Genomic DNA, 20931 nt, shown 5'->3' with positions numbered 1-20931 from the left:
ATCAACCGACCAGCGAATATAACTAACTGATCAAGTAATTCGATTGATCAGCAACAAATTAATCAACTTGTCAATCCTGCTCTTATGTTCCCGCAATACTTACGATAACATGTACGCCCGTCTTCTGATAGTACGTAACCATGACGACAGTAACAGCGATAACTACCCTTTGTGTTCATACACCTATGTTGACACACGTTATCTCTACATTCGTTGTAATCTGCATGGTAACAACACGATAAGGAACAATACTAGTATCACGTTAGATAAACACACATCTATCTTGGATAGACTACCTGAGAAGAGGATGGTATCATGATAAGAAACAATCACATATACATTCCATTCTTATCGACCAGTGTTGACTGCCTTGGGTAGCCTTTTTATTTGTGAATTGTTGGTCTTATCATGGTGTACAAATTGTAATGAATAAATGTAGCCATTCCACTAATCCAATGAAATTGAAGATTGAAGCTGTCATGAGGGTACGGGGTTCGATGAAGTATAAACTTAAGAAAGATTCATCATAATATTAGAGTGTGTCGTGCCACGTCGTCTTATATATATATATATATATATATATATATATATATATATATATATATATATATATATATATATATATATATATATATATATATATACAATGTATATATATGTGTATATATATATATATATATATATATATATATATATATATATATATATATATATATGCATCCATCCATCCATTTATCCATCCATCCATCCATCCACCCACCCACACACACATACATACATACATACATACATACATACATACATACATACATACATACATACATACATGCATACATACATACATACATACATACATACATACGTACGTACGTACACACATACATACATACATACATACATACATACATACATACATACATACGTACACACAGACATACATACATACATACATACATACATACATACATACATACACACACACATACATACATACATACAAAATGTACATACATACATACATACATACATACATACATACATACATACATACATACATACATACATACGTACACACAGACACACATACATACATACACACACATACATACATACATACATACATACATACATACATACATACATACATACATACATACATACATACATACATACATACATACATACACACATACATACATACACACATACATACACACATATATGTATGTCTTGTGTCTGTTTGTATTTCTGTATTTCTGCGAGTCAATGAGTTACATGTCTGTGTGCTATGTATGTGTAAGTAAATGGCTAGAAGAGACACGCTGATGTAGCCTGTGGGTAATACTACAGACATGGAAACCAGCTTATCTCTTCCATCTCGTCCATTACGGTCAAACCATAGACCCTCCACCAACAAACTAAATACGATAATTACTTAACATTTAATTGATCAATTATCAGCTCAGACTTAAAGTAAATATCCTTTCTTATCATGCACAACAGTAGCATAACAAACTAATCCAAAGATAAACCCTCCAGGTTCAAGAACGGACTTCTTTGTCTGTTGTGGTTCAAGGCAATTTCAACTTTGATGAACAGGTTGTGCTTCTAACAAATTAATGACGAACCTAAAGCTATAGTAGTAGTAGTAGTTCTAATGAATGTCTCTAATTCTGCATACAATATAACCCACTTCTCACAAAAGGAGGTCACGGCCGACGAAAAGTGCATTGTGCTACGTGTCAGATCTAGATGAATTGAAATCTGGAAAGCTGTGGGAAGTCACACAGTAGTGGTGGGAAACTTGAAATGTTAACTCGATGGTTGTGGAAGAGTTCAAAAATACATGTACAATTCTCACTAAGTATATCGTATTATGTGGGAAAGTAGAGAAGTTCCCAATTGAATTATTTCGGAAAGTTGACGTTTAGGTTTAAACCTGAGAGTTAAACTTGTTCATTGGAAATTCAACGTGGTACATCCCATGTTATCAGAATGTAACCATCAATAAGCTTATATCGTTGAGAAGTATTACTGTATCATCAGTGTATGACCTTGTCAGGAATATAATACCTGTCACACCCAAACTTTGATTAGGCGCCAACGAAAGTGTCTGGATAGATTATGGCCTAGACAAAATTTGGAGTATCTAAATAAATTTTGTCTGTGGTCAGTTTCTACGTCATTGGAGCATTTATGTACATTTTTATGGTACTGCTGAAACCACAAATGTGTTACCAGCTGTACATACTAACATAGTCAAACAAAAGTGTTTTGTCTTCAAATTGGTTGCAATCTTTGATAGTGCCAACGGCAAACATTTAAAGACGGTGCATGTAATGAGTTCACACAAGTCAGAAATGATGAAATCATCAAGATGAATGATCTACTTTAAAACGTCTAAATACAGTTTGGTGTTGGTGGTACCAGTCACAACTTTTGCCGTATTGCTTATAAGGGTTTTGGTGAACTGCAATACAAACTGATTGTTTACGTGTCTCGTAACGGTAGGCCTAGACGTGCTAGTCATATACCGACATACTAATGACCCCCAAAAAAACGTCTATGCATTTTACATATATACATAAATGACGTGTTGCTTTCAGGAAATAGTTAGATTCACATGAATACAAGAACTTAGACAGTGGGTGACTTCTATATTAGATAGATACATAGATACGATAATTGACAGAAAAAAGATTATGGTATATATACTAGATCAGTTGTACCAAATACCTTTCATGAAAGCAACAGGGACAAGAACAAAGGTGTGTATACATACACACACACACACACACACACACACACACACACACACACACACATACACATACACACACATATATATATATATATATATATTACATACATACATATATATACCTGTTATGTATGTATGTATGTATGTATGTATGTATGTATGTATGTATATGTATGTATGTATGTATGTATGTATGTATGTATGTATGTATGTATGTATGTATGTATGTAGGTAGGTAGGTAGGTAGGTAGGTAGGTCGGGATCTTTTAGGTATGTCATAAGGCGATATCAAACCCCGAAGAATGTGACCAATGTTCTTGTGTTTACCCGTTATGTGTCGTTGTTACTATCATGTCGGTATGTCATTATGTAATTATGTAAAGCGACATTTTGTACATCGAAGCTGTCAAGGTTTTATAAATAAACTAACGTTATCTCGACACATACCGTCACTACAGGTTTTCCCCATATAGCCAGGGTCACATGTACACTTATCCGGTCCCGTGCAGCTTCCATACTCGCAGGGTTCCTTGCATACAGCTGTTGAAAGAAACACAATAAAGTAAAGACATAATTTATGTATAATCACAACATATATATATGTTCATTGCAAGGTCCAAAGTCTTACTCTATAAGCTGTGAGGAAAATTGAGAAACAAGATGGTGTCGGGGAAATCCATCAAATTAAATACAAGCTTGGAACATAATCACATCTAAGTATATTTTAGTTAAGTAGGCTTTATCTTTTATATAAGTTATATATTTATGGCTTAAAACATAGCGTAACTAAGAGAGATCAGCTGATCCGACCTGAAGGAGTTCTCAGTCAGGGGTAAAAAAGAACTGCACTAACTGTAACTTGAGTACCAGACAACCAACAATATATTCACTGATAATTTTTAAAATACCAATAATTAGATACTGTATATGTCACTCAGAAGTCTATTTATCTACAAGTAGTAGAACAGTAGCATGTTGAAATTGGGTTGCTGATTTTGGGTAGCGGACCCCAAAACCAATTTGATTAGATTTATTGTACCATAGTATAGGTTAATTATGTTCACCCACAGACGATTCAATACTTTTCGGGGTGTGTGATATTACGAGTATGTCATTCTATCTAACAAAAAACATTCCAGTTGCAATCAAGAGCATAATATTCCAACAATGGCGAAGGGAACTATTGTGTTTAAACGTCATTAATAAATAGAGGAAAAGTATTGAAAGTAGGAAATAAGAATAAAAGGCAGTGTAATGTAATCTCGTAAATTTATACAAAATATGAGTTGACATAGATTAGATATAATTGCTGTATAAACATAGACAATCAAATAACCATTTATTTTTCTAGAATTAACATCTTTCACCATTGGCACTTAATTTTTGCACTACATGACATAGCGATTCCAAAGAACAGACTACTTTGACTTTCATCACCTGTGGTTCTGAAAGTTAAAACAGATGTATATTTGTGTTAGTGATATACAAGGACGGTTTCTGGTTACACTTTTAAATAAATCAAACTAGTATCGTTCATACAGCAGTAACACCATGGCAGATTTAATTTCTTACTGTGGCTGTAGTGATATATTGCTCTATTTTTACAAAATATATCTTATACAGATGTAAGGGTTACTAAGACAGGCCGAACCAAAATCGGTGACATGGTCTTATGATACTAAATTATGATTCGTGTCACTATATTTTCTAATGGCTTTTAACCCAGGGTTCCCACACAAGGAGGAACACTCGCCCCTAAACTATAATAAAGGACTATATTATAAAGTTTACTGACGTTTTACTATTATACTAGTATATGAAGTTTACAGTCATTGTGGGCTGTGAATGAACAGTCTACGTTGACATCATCGTGAACAGCCGAGTGAATTTTATGAGTATTAAAGTCAAATCAATTATAAAATGCCACAGACGACTGTGCTTTGGTTCATCGAATGTTTTAAGTGGTAGAACCTATTGTCCATTCAAACTAACCAGAGATGTTACGGGTACATAGTATTTCTTCCGCGACACCGTCCTGCGAAATAACCTCTTGGCCGTGCGTCGTGGACGGTGCCGAAAAAGAGGCTGTGGTTTACGACGATACGATTGTCAATCTCATGGTCTGATATCTAGGAACACGTGTACAATAAACGACTCAGATACATGTAGCTTTACCCTTGGTTGACATATGATAGTCTGGGTTATTGACTGAACTTTTGACCAAATAATTGTTATTACGCAATGGTACGTTTGTTTCAGTTCATGCATGGACGAACTAGATCTACCGACTGCAACATGATGCTAGAAACGATACCACACAAGGTCAGTAATGTCAAAGGGGTCATGTCCACATGCTTGTTTCATTATCTACACTGCAATTGCATTCCTAACTTAATAAAAGTCAGTACCATATTTATTCAGTTTTCACGAGTATTCTGTGTCGTATCCACAGCAACACAAGTAAACAAACTTCGTCTTTTACGACATGTATAAAGGTATGTTTGGAATATGAATAAGGAAACAATCGGCTGTACGGTTGTACACGTATCTACGATATCTTTACGACGGTAAGAAGTCAAGGATAGTCAATGCAATATCGGTTTATATATTAAACGGAAGAGAAAATGAAGAAAATGGTGAACAATGTGACTTTACTGGATTAAAATTACTAAACGGTCAGAAAGAATTCGAAAGTACTTTTTCAATTGCATTGAAAACGAACTGCAGAAAGTCAAGTTAAACCAAATCGAAATTGGTAAAGCCGGGAAGACGAAGAAAAAGGGTGGAAAACATTTTAATATCTAGAGGAAGCGAGAGTGTTTGTTCTGTTGTGTGATTCCTTGCGACCGGGTTTGATTGGTAGCATATTAGTTCATTGTGTTTTGAAGTTCGATAGAACGGTAAAGTAAACATGTGCAAGTAACAGCTAATGTCTAATAAGCCAAATCTAAATAAAAGTTATGGATAAAAAAGAAGTTAAGGGAGAGGAGGGAGGAGAGAGTGAGATAATTTCGGTTATACCATCTATAATAAAGAATCACAAGCTATTAAAGATAAACCAATTACCGCATCAAATAATTGAGTTTTACATTATGTATAATTGACGATTGACTGCTCTTGGATTTCCCATGGTAATGGGGTGAAGTGTCCTTATAATCTGTATTGGTCAGTACTATACCAGATGGCAAACAAGGTCAGCTGCGGCTAATATTACATGTTGGCTCTATAGTTAACATGTACATCCACATGATCACAATATTACACGCCTTTGATGTTCCGTATACCAAAATAAACTTAAAATGTGTTCCCACACCATGTACGTGACGTATTCAATATCATAATTAATCCATCGCTATTATATTAACAAATATCCCCGAATTCGCAATTTACAATTTGTTTAATAATATACCTCGATAAACCATTAGCAATAGAGGAAAGTCTGCCTTTTATATTTTATCAGATTATGTGGATGAAGGTACTTTCGATTCTTTGCTGTTCTAATGTACGTTTTCTTTAGGATAGACTACAACGTAAATATAAACAGAAATAGCTGAGATGTGATATTTTCTCTCAAAATGACACCTGATTGCTATCATCTCATCAATCATTTCTCGAGAGGCACAACAACATTTCCGCTTTCGCAAAGAACCAGGCGTGGGTGAGGTGGGGTGGGGGTAGTATCGTTACTATCGTTACTATGCCTGGCAAAATAGTTTCTTTCTTCCCCCCTCCCCCCCACATGAACTCAGTTCGATTTTGTTGACAAATGTGACCAACTGTTGGAAAATCGACAATGTGAAACTTGAAAGCAACCTAGTGGCGTTCAAAGATTCCTTACACGTATCCGTTCTCAGCTGCTACATTCTAGGTGTGTATTACTTGTTAGCCTGAGGAGTCAAGAGTTGACTTAGGAGTCATTAACTGACACAAGGAAATGATAAAATCGTCTGCTTGGAAAACTGATTTCATTTCTGGGCCATGTAAAAATAAAATAAAAACTAAGAGCAAAGTAAATGAATACACATATAGACAAACAAACAAACAAGCACACGCACACACACACGCACACCCTACCCATCCACCCATCCACCCATCCGCACATACATACATACATACATACATACATACATACATACATACATACATACATACATACATACATACATACATACATACACACACACACATACACACACACATACATACATACATACATACATACATACATACATACATACATACATACATACATACATACATACATACATACATACATACATACATACATACATACATACATACATACATACATACATACATACATACATACATACATACATATATTTCAAAAATCCACCATGGCGGAATACTGTCAATATCCAGTCAGTGCCCGGGTAGAAAGCATACTGCTGTGTATATTTTCATAGAACCGCAAAAGTTCACAAGACCTAAAGGAGGTAACTGTCAATGTTTTCTATATACGTTTACATATGGAAACAATACTTCGCACTCATTAGTTTTGACATCCACAGGACGTTTTCCTGAAAACAAGCAGATCTAGTTTTCCACCAGTATTGAAATCTAGGGATTACTATTATCCATACTCCAATCTCGTAACTCTAACCTAAAGGTCAAACAAAACCATAATCCACACCCCTTATACGAAACTTAAGCTCCTAAAAAGCCAGTCGAAAGCTCTCGATAGAAACTTTGCTTTGGTTCTATCAACTACATGCGGAGGAAGGTGACCAGTTTATAATTGGGTGGTCTAGCCTCAGCCAGTCAGCCTTGTCAGTCGGTCTGTATTGTTAATTTCAACTGAGGTCATTCAGGGGTGACACAATGGACAGAATCAGAAGTGGACACCTGGAGGGGGTTACAGCTCGGCCCTTTAATCAATATGGTCAAGCAAGCCAATGAAAAGACAAACAGACAATGTTGAAGGTAAAATCATCAAACCCGCAAACTGAACAAAACAGTTGATGGAAAGGTCAAATGGATTATTGAAATGTACCTTACAGTAATCTAAGGATTTGTACATTAAAACGGAAATGATCCTGATACATTTCATGGGTCACCGCCTATCATTGTGGGAGGTCAATCAATTTCAATAGGGGCTTCACCAAATGCTAAAGTGATGAAGTAAGCAACGTAATTAGACTGACTTTTCTTTTGAAATACCTTAATAGAGTGTGTGGAATTATCCATGACAGCAGCGCATTCAGGTAGAAATAATGGATAAACAGAACATAGGTCATCATAGTACTAGCTGAACACTGTCTTTCATTGACAGTTCTATCGCTTGATTTACAGGCAATCGTTGAAGTATGTCAACTACTGACATTTTCTTCAGAGACAAATCTATACGCAGTCCAAAAGTCTAAAGAATGTGTCCCTCGGTGTTCCCGGTCATTAATATCTCTTGTTCTGATTAGCACAACTCTAAACTTTGAGTGGAAAGATCACACAACGCAACCTCACAGGATTTATTTTCTTGATACGTCAATCTTAGCGCTCATATCAGAAGGGTAAGCTGAACAGTTTTCCGCCGAGTCTACAACTATGGAGTCGATGGAAACCAAAATGCTCACCCTGGTGTACTAGCTCAAGCTATGGTAAAACTACAATTCTTCGAAATATGGGAGGGGGCGGGGTCAAAGTTCAAAGTTCAGTAGTCACCAACATCACATCGTCAAACAATATTATTAGCTTAAGAGTTGGAATGATGCTTCAAATTCATGTTACTTTTCATTCTTTGAGTAAGGATCTCTCATCCGGGTCACGCATCACTATGTCAATAAAAGTATCACATACTATGATACATATGGAGTATATTCAGGGGTGTATGTAGTACTTGACCACATTGAGATCACTCACAACTCACTACACTATTCTGACTACAAACATCGTTTTAGAATATTGTCGTTTTAATGTCTCCGGTTTCCAAGTTTGTCATCATACTCGGAAACCATACTAACCGTGGGGCCAATGAAAGAAAGGCGACAACATGGAGATAAATACGACTTGGGGTGGAATATTACATGACTTGTCAATAACACTAACGCCTGTACTATCTCACATTCTTTAATGGATCACTTACTCCATCAGTCATGTTCGTCATTCCATTGACCTTCACCTGGTCTCATAATGGTTACATTTTACACCTGACTGGACAATTGATCTTTTTAAACTTGGCCATGTTTCCCACGGTTTAAATGCTCCTAATTTTTTTTCCCACAGACTCTAAACGATATAATTGTTATAGAATGTGATATATTGGTGTCGAGTGTAACTACATGACAACGTGCTTACAGAAAGATAGTTCCGACAATGGAAAGTATGGGCTCAGTAAAACATTTTTCAGTAAAAATTTGGCATTGTTTCTGACCCGTAGACTGAAACTAGTGCTATAGCTTAACACGAAAAGTATAAATTATCAAACCTCTACCAAACCTTTACCCTACCTGTGACCCACCTAACCACCATCTCTGTCCAGGGGTAGTACAAGACGCAGTACCACTTTTGACTGTCTACAGCCCTCAGGGGAGAGATCACCGGGGGTAAGTCAAAGGTGGAACTTCGTCTCATACTCACCACATTTACAAATCCTCTGCTTAAGATTTACCCCGGTGGAAAGACAAATATGACTTTTCGTATTAAGCAAGGACCAAGACCCGTCAATAATAAATATACGAGTAAAGACAAGGAAGACAAACATAGTCCGACTTCTGAGGATCTGGGATATTTTCGTGTATGAAATAAAACCAAATTTTGCAATCAGATTCGTAACCAGTCTTTACGGAATTATATTAAACATAGTATTTTACTAATATCATGTACAATATTGGTGAAAAGCGTAAAGGAACTTATATATGTATACACAGAGCCACTACCACAAGGACGTGCACCACCACTGTGACCTTGAATAACCACTTGGTCAGACAGACTTCCACTCTATTCGCTATTCCCAGTTTGTTTGGCGTGAGCTCTGTGTTCTCAGTGTTTTGTTTGAATGACAATTCTTAAGGCATGTGAGTGGAATGTAACGAATCTTATATGTAATTAGATGTGTATATAATACATGGTAATCGCCACAGCATGGACTAAGCGTTAAAGATATAGGAAACTGACACAACATGGACAAACATGGCACACAAAAGTTCTCGAAAGGGCACGGACTGAGTTTATATGCTGTTTTGGAAGTGATTGTTGTTGTCTATTAAAATGTACAGACGATATAAATATTCTCCTTACCATCACATATTTTTTCCAGAATTCAAAACCTGGCATTTGATTATAATATATAAACAATCCAATGAAGTAATTCAATATACGCATACTAAAATGTCTAGGAAACGCCCCTTATACTATTCATCAACTGTGTTACCAACGCCAGAAGACAATTTTCATTGCCTTCGATTTTAAAAAGGCCATATTGACTACAAATTGGTATTTGTTTGGATTTTTAGTTTATAAAAAAACTTGTTTTTCTACTTGAAAAAAAGTGAAACAGCATCGACAAATTCTATGTTTGTAATTCAGTAAATTGCAAAAAAGATTTTTTTTAAATCCTGTAAAAATGGTGTTATTTTACGTACAATAATAAACATTTCACACATTTCTTCAATTTTAATATTGAGTTACAAACAAGAGCTTGGTATATATTGTTTCGCATAGTTTTTTTTTGATTATTAAGTAACTGTTCTATCAATTATAAGTAAAAAAGAAATACCAAATTCACATCCATATGACCACTTTAACATTAAACTTGAGCAGGATTTATGTAAGTATTTTCACCCTTAGGAACAAAATCATAAATTCAGCTTGTGACACTGCAAAGCAACAGTCACAGAATGGCTCAAATGTTACATTAGGAATGGACGTACAGAATGGGCCAAATATTACATTAGGAATGGACGTACAGAATGAGCTAAATATTACATTAGGAATACAATATTGCATATGGAATTCAAAACACGATTGAAAAGTCTTTACGAATGTGATACATCTGTAAAGAGTACTAGTGGGAAACAGACACAGTTTGACCCAGCATGACCCCAAATATTGTAAATAGAGTAAGCGGTAGTTATTCATTGAAGAATGCGATGCAAGAAATAACCAATATGCATAGCGGCTTGGCTGTAATTAACCACTGAGATAAATGACCCGACGTACAATTTGTCGATATAATTTATAACAGAGAAAGATAAACAGAGACATCTTTTTATTGGGCGGTAATTTGCAAAATATACTTAGGAAGCCAAAATAAATATATGTAAATATATAGTCTCACAAAAAGCTAAAGGCTTCCGACTTGTCATTTGTACGTACTGTATACTGAGTCTGATGTTTACCTTATACATACTTTGAACACTATCCTCTAGTATAACTGTAAGGTTAGGCGTCACCCCAGATTCTTAGAAGAAATTTAACGGGTCGCTGGGTTGACATTACACCATAGACCCTAGGGTCTAGGATTACACATTGAATAGTACTTATCATTTTCGCGCCAAAAGTAAAGAATGGGTAGTTGTTCAATCGCTGTGTTAGGTGGTAGCTCTTATAATCTATAAATAAACCGTAAACTTTAAGGAATTTTCAGTACATTAGAACTGCTGATTCTGAACACTATTTCGCGGTCTTTTAAAGTATTTTTCATAAACATTATGAATGTAGTAAGTGGTATATAGTACCGATGTCAAGCATGTCGTCCAAGTGTTATTCATGCATATAGGTACATATTAATTAGCTAATTTGCATAGCAATAACATTCGGAAAGTTTGAACATTACCTCATTATAAAGAAATAATACGAATGTAAAATTTGATATCAGACAATAGCACAATCTACGTGCAACCATGGGGGTATAAGCTAGTAATACCTCCACGATGGGCCTGACATATATTTTTTTTGCACTGTCCGTAGTGTCAGTTCCTACATACCTACATACATACATTAATGACGGACTGACTGAGTAGCAATGAATGTTCCAGTATCTTATGATTGACGAATAATTTAGATAAAAGCAACAAATTTTCGCTAAATTAAAAAACAACTTTTCCATATGGAACGAATTCATAATGCCAATAGGTCAGTATATACTGCATACACCATTATTAGTTCATGGTACGAAAGGGTTGACGGCAATGTACAGCCATAGACACAAGACCCGGAGGAATCCCAAGGAAATTTACAAAGTGATTTCAGTGGCTGCACATGTCAATCAAATACATAGGTTACTAGTAAGATTAGCTTTACGTCTGGGAATCGTGTAACAAGGACAGGGTGGGGAACCCCATGGATGGGAATGGAGGACCGTCGAAGTAGATTTAATTTATGATGCAATACTTGACTTCAATTTGTTATATTCGAAATGTTCTCGTAAAAAGTATACACGTGTACATTGTACTGTTATTAGATCTAGCATTCAACGCTTCTAGAGCAAATAATCTCCTATGTTTATACGTTACTTGCCTTGAAGCGAATTTAAAGCGTTTTCAGCAGTTTCTTTAATGAACTTGGACCACTTTATACATACTAGGGCCTTTTATTGCATTAAAATATCAAACCTATGTGTGAGTATAGTTCTAGAGTGTAACATACCATAGTTCAAACTAGAGCTGTTAAAGAATATATACATGTATGATAGATCGTATACGCGTAGATAGTTTAAGAAATGGCCATCCCAGAAGTATCATCGTCGCAAACCACGACCTGTTTTACGGCAACGTTCTTAAAGAGCCTCCCTCGAAATGTAGTGGTATATATAATAACTCTGGTTTGCGAGATTAAGAAGTGTGGTAAAACATTGGTCTCATTTCGAAAGATAAGACGCACTTCAAATGCATATTAATTAATTAATTAATTGATTGATTGATTGATTGATTGATTCTCGAAGATTCTCGAAGTTTATGTGCTGATAAGAAATATTCAGCCTACACGAAATGGAAACGTACAGTGTATCTGAATCTTCGACAGAGGCATTTGTACACAAGTCTTGTGGTGTTGTGTTCAACAATTGTCTGGATCATTTCTGGTTTTGAAAAAATAAACGTTGACTTCAACTCATCGTACGTTTTAGCATATAATCGAAACTAATGGACATTTGGAAAACGTGCTTTAGATTACCTTTTGCTGGGAATAAACGTGCGTATGGCATGCAGGGTCAAATTCGTGATTGAGGGGCATTGTTGAACAATACAGGAAGGTTACAATTAATTGAAAGCCTTCAGACGAGATACATGACTGTTCTTGTGACACATCGGATCTAAATAAACAATCTCCCACAGTTTGAATGTTGAAATAACATCTTAACCTTAATATCATCTTAAAGAAACCTTTCAATTTCAAGGTTGGGAAATTTGAGCATGGCGAGTAAAAAAAAGCAAGATATATATAAAAACCCATTCATTTATCAAGAAGTCGACACATTCGTGAATTCAATTCAAGCTAGCATAATCTTGCCAACAATTGTGCTTGAAGTGAGTTCCAACTAAGACTAAAGTCTGAGTGTGGTTTGAGCTTGCTGTCAGGCCGTATCTAAATCTCGGCCATGGCAAATATGACAAGAAGATTTTGGTCCATTCAAGTAGGATTGATTGTACTTCAAACTATAAGCAGCTTTCGATCAAATTGTTTACAGCAATGTACAGCTAAGAATGATACTTAACTACAATTGATAGGGTTTATGTGATTATGTGGTTTTCCTAAGGCATTGAAACACAGACAATAATCGAAAGTGTTACATTGGAAAGTTACCATTGCGGTTTATCGAAAACATCAGTTATTTATCTAGATCTTCCGACTCGCAAAGTTTGGATTTTCTGTTATTTTCTAGTAAACACGATTTAAGGTTTGAATGTGTATACACATTTTAGTTTCATCTGATGAACTTAGTAATAATTTTCGAGACAGTAAACATCTCCTGAGGTACTTGTCTTTATCAAATGATTTTAAGTAACATGCTAATGACGTGTTTTACAAAGAGATGAGTATCTATAGTTTTCCTCCGGATAAGAGCCTTTGCACAGTTAAAGCCCATATCATCCTCCCCCCTTCGGAGATGGATCTACCATTCAAATTGCAAGCACATTGTATACTTTATGAAGTAGTACACATGTAAGACTTCTTGTTAGGTTCTACTATTACAAAAGGGGGTGTTTTCTGTGTGCAACTTTCATCCATTCTCGCAAACCAGAGCTGTTATTTCTTCAGCGAACTTCGAAATAACGAGACGGCGCGTTTTGCACGGTGCCGTAAAAGAGGCCGTGGTTTGCGACGATGCTTTCATCCGGTACATGTATTTGTTTGTATTTCTGAAAGCGTATTTCTGTTAATGGTTCTACAATGTATAATTATATATATATATATATCACATTCAAAGTTGTCGCCAAATCCTGGAGTAGAATGATACACTTGACAGTGTAGGGTTATCGTGATCACGTGACTACACAAAGTGTTTCATCATACCCTACTTGTACAGGAAATTTGACATCCAAGTGAGACAAACCAGAAGTTTTTGTACGACACAGTCACTCTTTTCTCTTCAATTATCACCCTCTACCAGCTGTTGTCACTATATTTTACACACGTGTGGATAATGCATGAGATAGATCCATGGTAGTCAGCACTAAACCTCTTCCATTGATGCCATAATATAATTCATTAGTGTAGTTCATGTAAAGTATAAAATACATCTTGAGTATGTTTGCAGTAAGAAGGGTTCTCTTTTGCGTATTAAAACTCAGACCACTAGAAATAGTTAGTTGTCTGAGGTTAAAAGCATTTCAAAGCTCATTGACAAACATGTCACCGGATGTATCAAAAAGTGAGAATAATTTTCAAATTAGTAGAATGAACAAAATAGGTTGTTTCTTTGCCTTCAGATTTTTGGAAATTGATTGATAGTTTTTTATTTGTCATTCATGAATTTAAGTGCTTTTTGAAATGTATGTATACATGGAAAGTAATTTAATGGTAATGAAATGAAGAAGTAACTTTCACACAAAGTACGATATTGTCCATTGTCGAAAGTAGACGAGTTGACCAGACGAACGGAAGTTACTGTCTGGAGTCTATGCTTTTTTTGTTGGGCAAATTCTATGAGCTAAGAAACTATTAAAGTTTGCAGGGTGGTTTGTTGTCCATACACATCCGATGTGTATGGTTTATTCAATAAAGTCGCATGAAGTTAAAGAAAACAACATACCACCAACATCTAGCAAGGGGGTTGAAACATTTCTTTAAGACATTTGAACGCTATGCGTTGTGTGTGGTGACCTTATACTGGTAGCCCTCAGAGGTTGATAACATTTAAAGTTTTCCGTGCTTGCCGAGAGCGTTCTACTAACTGCTACGGAAGCTATACCTAGGGAAAATTAAATGTACACTCCAGGGTGCGATTTAAAGGATGCGACTAAAAGTAAATAAACAATACATTGCAATGAAATCCAAGAAGGTAGAAAGAGACAAAGAAATAACATTCGAGGTCTCCATGTGAAAAAAGCCATAAGCAAATTCCTTACAAAATCAATGCTGGCAAAATCTAGCGTAAGAAACCCGGTCGAGGCGATGAATAGTAACATCATGTACATATATATCAAAATTCAGCGAAAAAATACATTTCCTCGAGATCTGTTCCAATATTTCGACCCCAAATCGCTCGCTAGGTTCCAGCATGGACCCTCTGGTTCCAGCAGCTGTCACCTGTCAGTGAAATCTGAAGAATTCATAATCCGTTTAGTGTATAAGGGAGCGTTCAGTCAATTACGTGGGGGGGGGGTCTAGTCCGGTCTGTTGCGTTAAAAGTATCCCTCCCTATATTCCATTTCTAAATAGTGGTCCTCCCTCAATTTCCTTTCTCTAAAACGTGACAGTTTCCCTGTTCAAATATTTCAAAAACATGGGTCAAATCATAGACAATGGAAGTCCCCTCCATTGTCTATGGTTAAATGCTGCCAGATGTATGTCAGGGATAAACGGGTCCCCGGAAGGACTCGATTCCATCGCTGCCACTATATTAATAACTTTATGGGTTTTGGTTTTTCACAGTAATAACTATAAAGGCATGGGGGGGGGGGGGTTGTACTACTACCGCAACAGTGAATTGTGTGAACATACTCTAATATTTAACACCCGTGTTTAGATCTAATTGGTAGGCATGGAGGCCAGAACTCCCTTAGAATAGATGTGCTCACTACCACCATTGTCGGGACTGAGGTCAACATTTCCACTCCACCACATTATCCCCAATATCCTACCCCCTTGACAACTGTGATATCCACTCCTCTCCCAGCACCAAAGCTAACAATCGATTCACTGCATGGCTGTCAGCAATAAGACTGATGTGTGCTATTATTACGATACGACGGTGACAGCGATGTGATGCCAAGTGCACACAATAGTGCAAAGTAAGATAACACAGTTAGTAAAAGTTAAATATGACCCTCCTCTAATTCTATTTTTAAGAATTGGTCCTTGCCGATTTGTAAAAGTGACCCTCATTATCTCCCAGCCCTTCCCTTGTAATTTTCGAAGGCTCCCTAATCACAGTAGCAGTGTTACAATCGTATTACGTGTACCTGTAGCGAGTGACATTTTGGCAATAAAACTACATTGCCGATAGATACGTGACAAATATTTGTGCAGTGAGCGTCAAATACCAACAACTACGTAATGATTGGTGCAGATAATACGAATTCCTGTACAGTAGTAATACAGGTTATGTCAATAACATTGCCATACACAGGATAGAGACCTGGAGTCAATGTCAAAGGTCGCAGATTGTTGCGTTAAGTTCATAGCATAGGTGAGTCAGATAGCGTGGGAACTGAACAAATTAAGTCTAACTAGCGATGGAAACGTTTGATTACTTACAGTTGAATAACTACGCAAAAATTATAATCTTAATTTTGGGGGTTTCAAAGTTTTATACATTTACTGGTTTATGCAATCTGGGTGAATGTTAATCATCACTTTTACTGAAAACACCTAAACTTTGAAAGTTTCTTGTCAAGGTTTATTCTAAACTGTTAGTAAATACTGAAATAAACTGAAATAACCATAAAATGGAATGCACGAAAAAAATATACACTTTGAGAATCTTTCTAGGATTAGTTTTCTGAATTTGCTGTACTATAACTGTTCTCGAAAAAAAATTGCTGTCATGGGAGTTGAAAAAACATTGTTGTTAGGTCCACCCCCCCGAAATTAAATGGTTTACCCCTAACTTCCGCTCTGAATGTCTCCGAAACAATGCCCATTTCGACTGAGAATAATTCGACTTTAATTACGTATAATCTATCTAAGTTCCCCAATCTGTTTAATAGTAGAAGCACCGCAATATGTCTAAACAGCACAGTACTTGCTGATCAAACACAGTGTATATGATACATTTGTCTACGTATACCAGACTAGCCGTTTAACAACAGGACAGTGGCATGTGCTCGCATAGTTTTATGTCAGAGTACTGGCTTGTACACGAGCATTGTTTTTGAATGGCCAGTTGTCTGAACCAAACTGAACATACCAACAATCAATTCTAGTAGTTAACACATTCACATGCCGTCTACAACACTATAAATTACTCCAAGGATAAGTAATGGACACAATGACACTTTTCATTCATAATACCAGGAATAAAGCTGCAATTGTATACTTGACAGAGTCTTTTCCATTCATACTAAACCCAAGAGACTATCTCTTTAAAAGATATCTTTGGTAAACACTCAGGTCCATTTTTTTAGGAGACGACCTGATCTAATTCACTCCTGGAGTATACCACTATAACGCGGAAACGTTCCCCGATTCATTAGGGTGTATTGTATTGCAACTTAGACTACTAGTGACTGTCCAGTGGTTTGAATGGAGCTGTCCTGTTTTTTCATGAATCTTGCTAAGTAGTTAGCGCTAATTACCCACTGAGCAAACTTGTTATGCATTGGCACACTTACAATACAGTGTAGCGAGTAATAAAAAGAGTCTTCTGTATATGCCCTGTTTAACGAGCAGGTTTAGATTATGCATAGGGCACAAGGGATTACAAACTGTGTATTCTTTCATACCCTCTTACCCCTCGATGGATATATACTATTAGAGACTCACGTTCACACTGGAAAGCTTGATTTCTTTTCCATCCGTAACAGCAGCCGATTGAATTCCCAAAGCGACAAAGACCCTTTTGATTCGACGAAAATGGTGAAACGAATCGTGAATTCACCAATTGGTTTCTGAAAAGAAATTCACAATTGAATTAACGCCAGAGCTAAGAAAATAAATGTTTGAATTATACAAACAGGCAGACGAACCCGTCAAAACACTTTTTAATTCAAATGAATAGAAATGAAAACCATCGACCGTGGCGTGCTATTGTCTGAGTAAAAACTGACCACTTAGTTAGACGTAGAATAAGGATAAAATTTGACAACTCACCTAGATATTATAATGCACATACATATTAAAAGAGAATTGACACTCTGTAGATTGTGTAACATCATTGGATCAGTCCTGTCACGGCGTAGGTGAACCCCTTAGAACTTAACTTGTTGATTTAGAGACAGCTTCTTGTCCAATCCTAGGAAAGCAAAAATCAAGTTTAAGAGCCAGGACCCAGTGTGCCAAACTGTATGCAAGCAGGTGAAATAAATGCTGACAGCGTTAAAGACACATATATTCAACGAACAGCTGGGACGTGCGCTCCGGTATACTCCATGTACTCCGTGAATATATCTCTCTCAAGGCGCTTCACATCATTTGCATACATTAAATATTAACAGCATTCAACTTGTGAAACTTCACCGGTATACAGGGTCAACCTAGTAATCCGCTGTTTGGCTTTTGAAGTAAAACAGTTCACGACTGGGTCAACTCCAGGCCGTCAGCCGGCATCAATCCTGAAATTTGATCACAAACGTAACTTCGAATTACGCTAAGGCAGAGCTGTACATCATAGATTAATACAATAAGGCTGTAACACTTGTACTGGTAAATTTTCATGGAAACAAAGTCTTCTCTAACACCAGACACAGGGGGCGTATGTGATTGACAGGTTTCATCGATAGCCTGAATGACTCCCCTACATAATAGACACGAGTTCTACAAATACTCCTTGTTCTATTTTATCTGCCTTGATGTGTGGGATGAAGATGTTAACCATCTGACAATAACAGCCATTGCTCATTTACCAATTTCTTTGTTTCTCGCTACCACCCCTCCATATTCTTAGATATAAATACTAATATTTATGTTTTTTTCATGCACACGCATTGAAAGGAACAAAAAGGCTAAATATAGACGCATGGATAATGATGACGATAATGATGATGATGATGATGATGATGATGATGATGATGATGATGATGATGATGATGATGATGATGGTGGTGGTGGTGGTGGTGGTGGTGGTGGTGGTGGTGGTGGTGGTGGTGGTGGTGGTGGTGATGGTGATGATGGTGATGATGATGATGATGATGATGATGATGATGATGGTGATGGAATAGTGGTGATGTGGTGTTGTCTATGAAATTATCAAAGCGTGTAAGACAGTCATTGCTACTGTACTTTTAAAAAGGGAAAAATAAATGACAGATAACTTAAACTATTCAAGAAGAAATTTCAAGAAATCGTTTGATTCGTTTGAAAGAGAAGGAGTGATAGCTCATGATTAATGTTTGGAGAGAAAACTAAAACTTGCCGCTCAGACGATAATAGACCAATTGCAAAGTACAGCAGGTGTAGGTCGGGTCTATGCTTGGGTTTCTATCCCAACACTAACTACTATTACGATAAAGTACAGCAGGTGTGGGTCAGGTCTATGCTTGGGTTTCTATCCCAACACTAACTACTATTACTATAAAGTACAGCAGGTGTGGGTCAGGTCTATGCTTGGGTTTTCATCCCAACACTAACTACCATTACGATAAGTCTCGGAAAGTTGGCTGTACTTACGAAGCTATACAGATAAATCAATTTAGGTTTTTTCTCTTCTTCAGGAAAGGTTCATCTTCAAAACGAGTAAAGAAACACCTGCCAACAACAATGTGTATTACCTGTGTATCGAAGGCAGTGGGACATATCTTCCTTGAGGAAGGGAGTCGGGGCGGCTCTATAGGGGCTCAGACCCCTATTATAGTGGTCTTAGATTGGGGTGAGTGGGAAGGACATTTTTACATACATCAGTGTTAAGGGGCTATATGACTTGCTAGAACTTACACTCTGCCAACCGTGATATAAATAAAAAATTATAATATTATATGCATGTATACATGTAAACATGAAGTCTAATTGTAAGAAAATCCTACTGACTGTATATATATATATATATATATATATATATATATATATATATATATATATATATATATATATATATATATATATATATATATGGGAGGGAGTGTATGTGTGTGTATGTATGTATGTATGTATGTATGTATGTATGTATGTATGTATGTATGTATGTATGTGTATGTGTGTGTGTGATTGTGTGGGGGGGGGGGGGGTTGTTATAGCACTATACGCTGTTGTTATTAATTGATATTTAATACCATGACAATTTAATTGACTGTTTTTCAATTTATTTGTACAACGGTAACTTACAAGTCTTAGAGTAAATAGCGGAATATAGAAGTATCATGATTGTCATACATTGCTAATAAAACCAAAATCTGTACATATATACATATATATATATAGAATCACTTTATAATATACCTTTTCAGAAGAGGAAAGGTCGGTGGTAGTCAGAGCTCATTGCATCTTCTGCTTTAGTGTATCATTTATTTACATATACTATTTACAATTTGTCAAAAAAACTCTATTCAATACTTTCCCAAACATTGACATCGTAACCAACTTCCATGAGTACTGGAAAAATATCCCGAAATAGTTTATTTTTCACAAGACGACCACGGTTTGACGAACTCTCGCAATCGATGTTTGTTTCTAAATCCGTAATATAATTAAATAAATCACGGAATTTCTCGTGTAACACGTGATACGCGTGAACGTTCCTTTCAGTTTCATTATGTCGGCCGTCTGGTGTGAATTCTGGTTTTCGGAATTTGTCTTTTACCGAGATTACGTCATCAGTTGGAATACAGAAAGGCTCCTCACTGATAATTCCGAGTACATCGATGGTGGTATTCTCTGACAGCATTTCAAAAATCACTCGA

At 36.4% G+C, this 20931-nt stretch overlaps 1 protein-coding gene across 1 annotated transcript; it reads right to left on the bottom strand.

Annotated features, from left to right (window-relative positions):
- Positions 1-62: 62 nt before the first annotated feature.
- LOC144439420 (epidermal growth factor-like protein 6) lies at positions 63-18252 on the bottom strand. Its single transcript, XM_078128707.1, has 4 exons — positions 18191-18252; positions 17864-17988; positions 3209-3301; positions 63-220 (listed from the first exon to the last, which is right to left on the bottom strand). Exons 1-4 carry the CDS (start codon positions 18250-18252, stop codon positions 63-65), a joined length of 438 nt encoding a protein of 145 aa, XP_077984833.1.
- Between the last annotated feature and the right edge of the window lie 2679 nt (positions 18253-20931).

The sequence above is a fragment of the Glandiceps talaboti genome, chromosome 8 (assembly GCF_964340395.1).
Source record: "Glandiceps talaboti chromosome 8, keGlaTala1.1, whole genome shotgun sequence".
Lineage (NCBI taxonomy): Eukaryota > Metazoa > Hemichordata > Enteropneusta > Spengelidae > Glandiceps > Glandiceps talaboti.
Note: the sequence above shows the minus strand (reverse complement) of the source record. Positions and strands in the feature narration are given on the sequence as shown.

Bases quoted from the DNA above. Each gene is read 5' to 3' on its own strand.
- LOC144439420 (XM_078128707.1), bottom strand. From the start codon at position 18,252: ATGTTACACAATCTACAGAGTGTCAATTCTCTTTTAATATGTATGTGC. The intron at 3,302-17,863 runs GTGAGTCTCTAA...TTCTTTCAACAG, and splicing joins TCAAGCTTTCCAGTGTGAAC to CTGTATGCAAGGAACCCTGC. The intron at 221-3,208 runs GTATGTGTCGAG...GTTACCATGCAG, and splicing joins GGGGAAAACCTGTAGTGACG to ATTACAACGAATGTAGAGAT.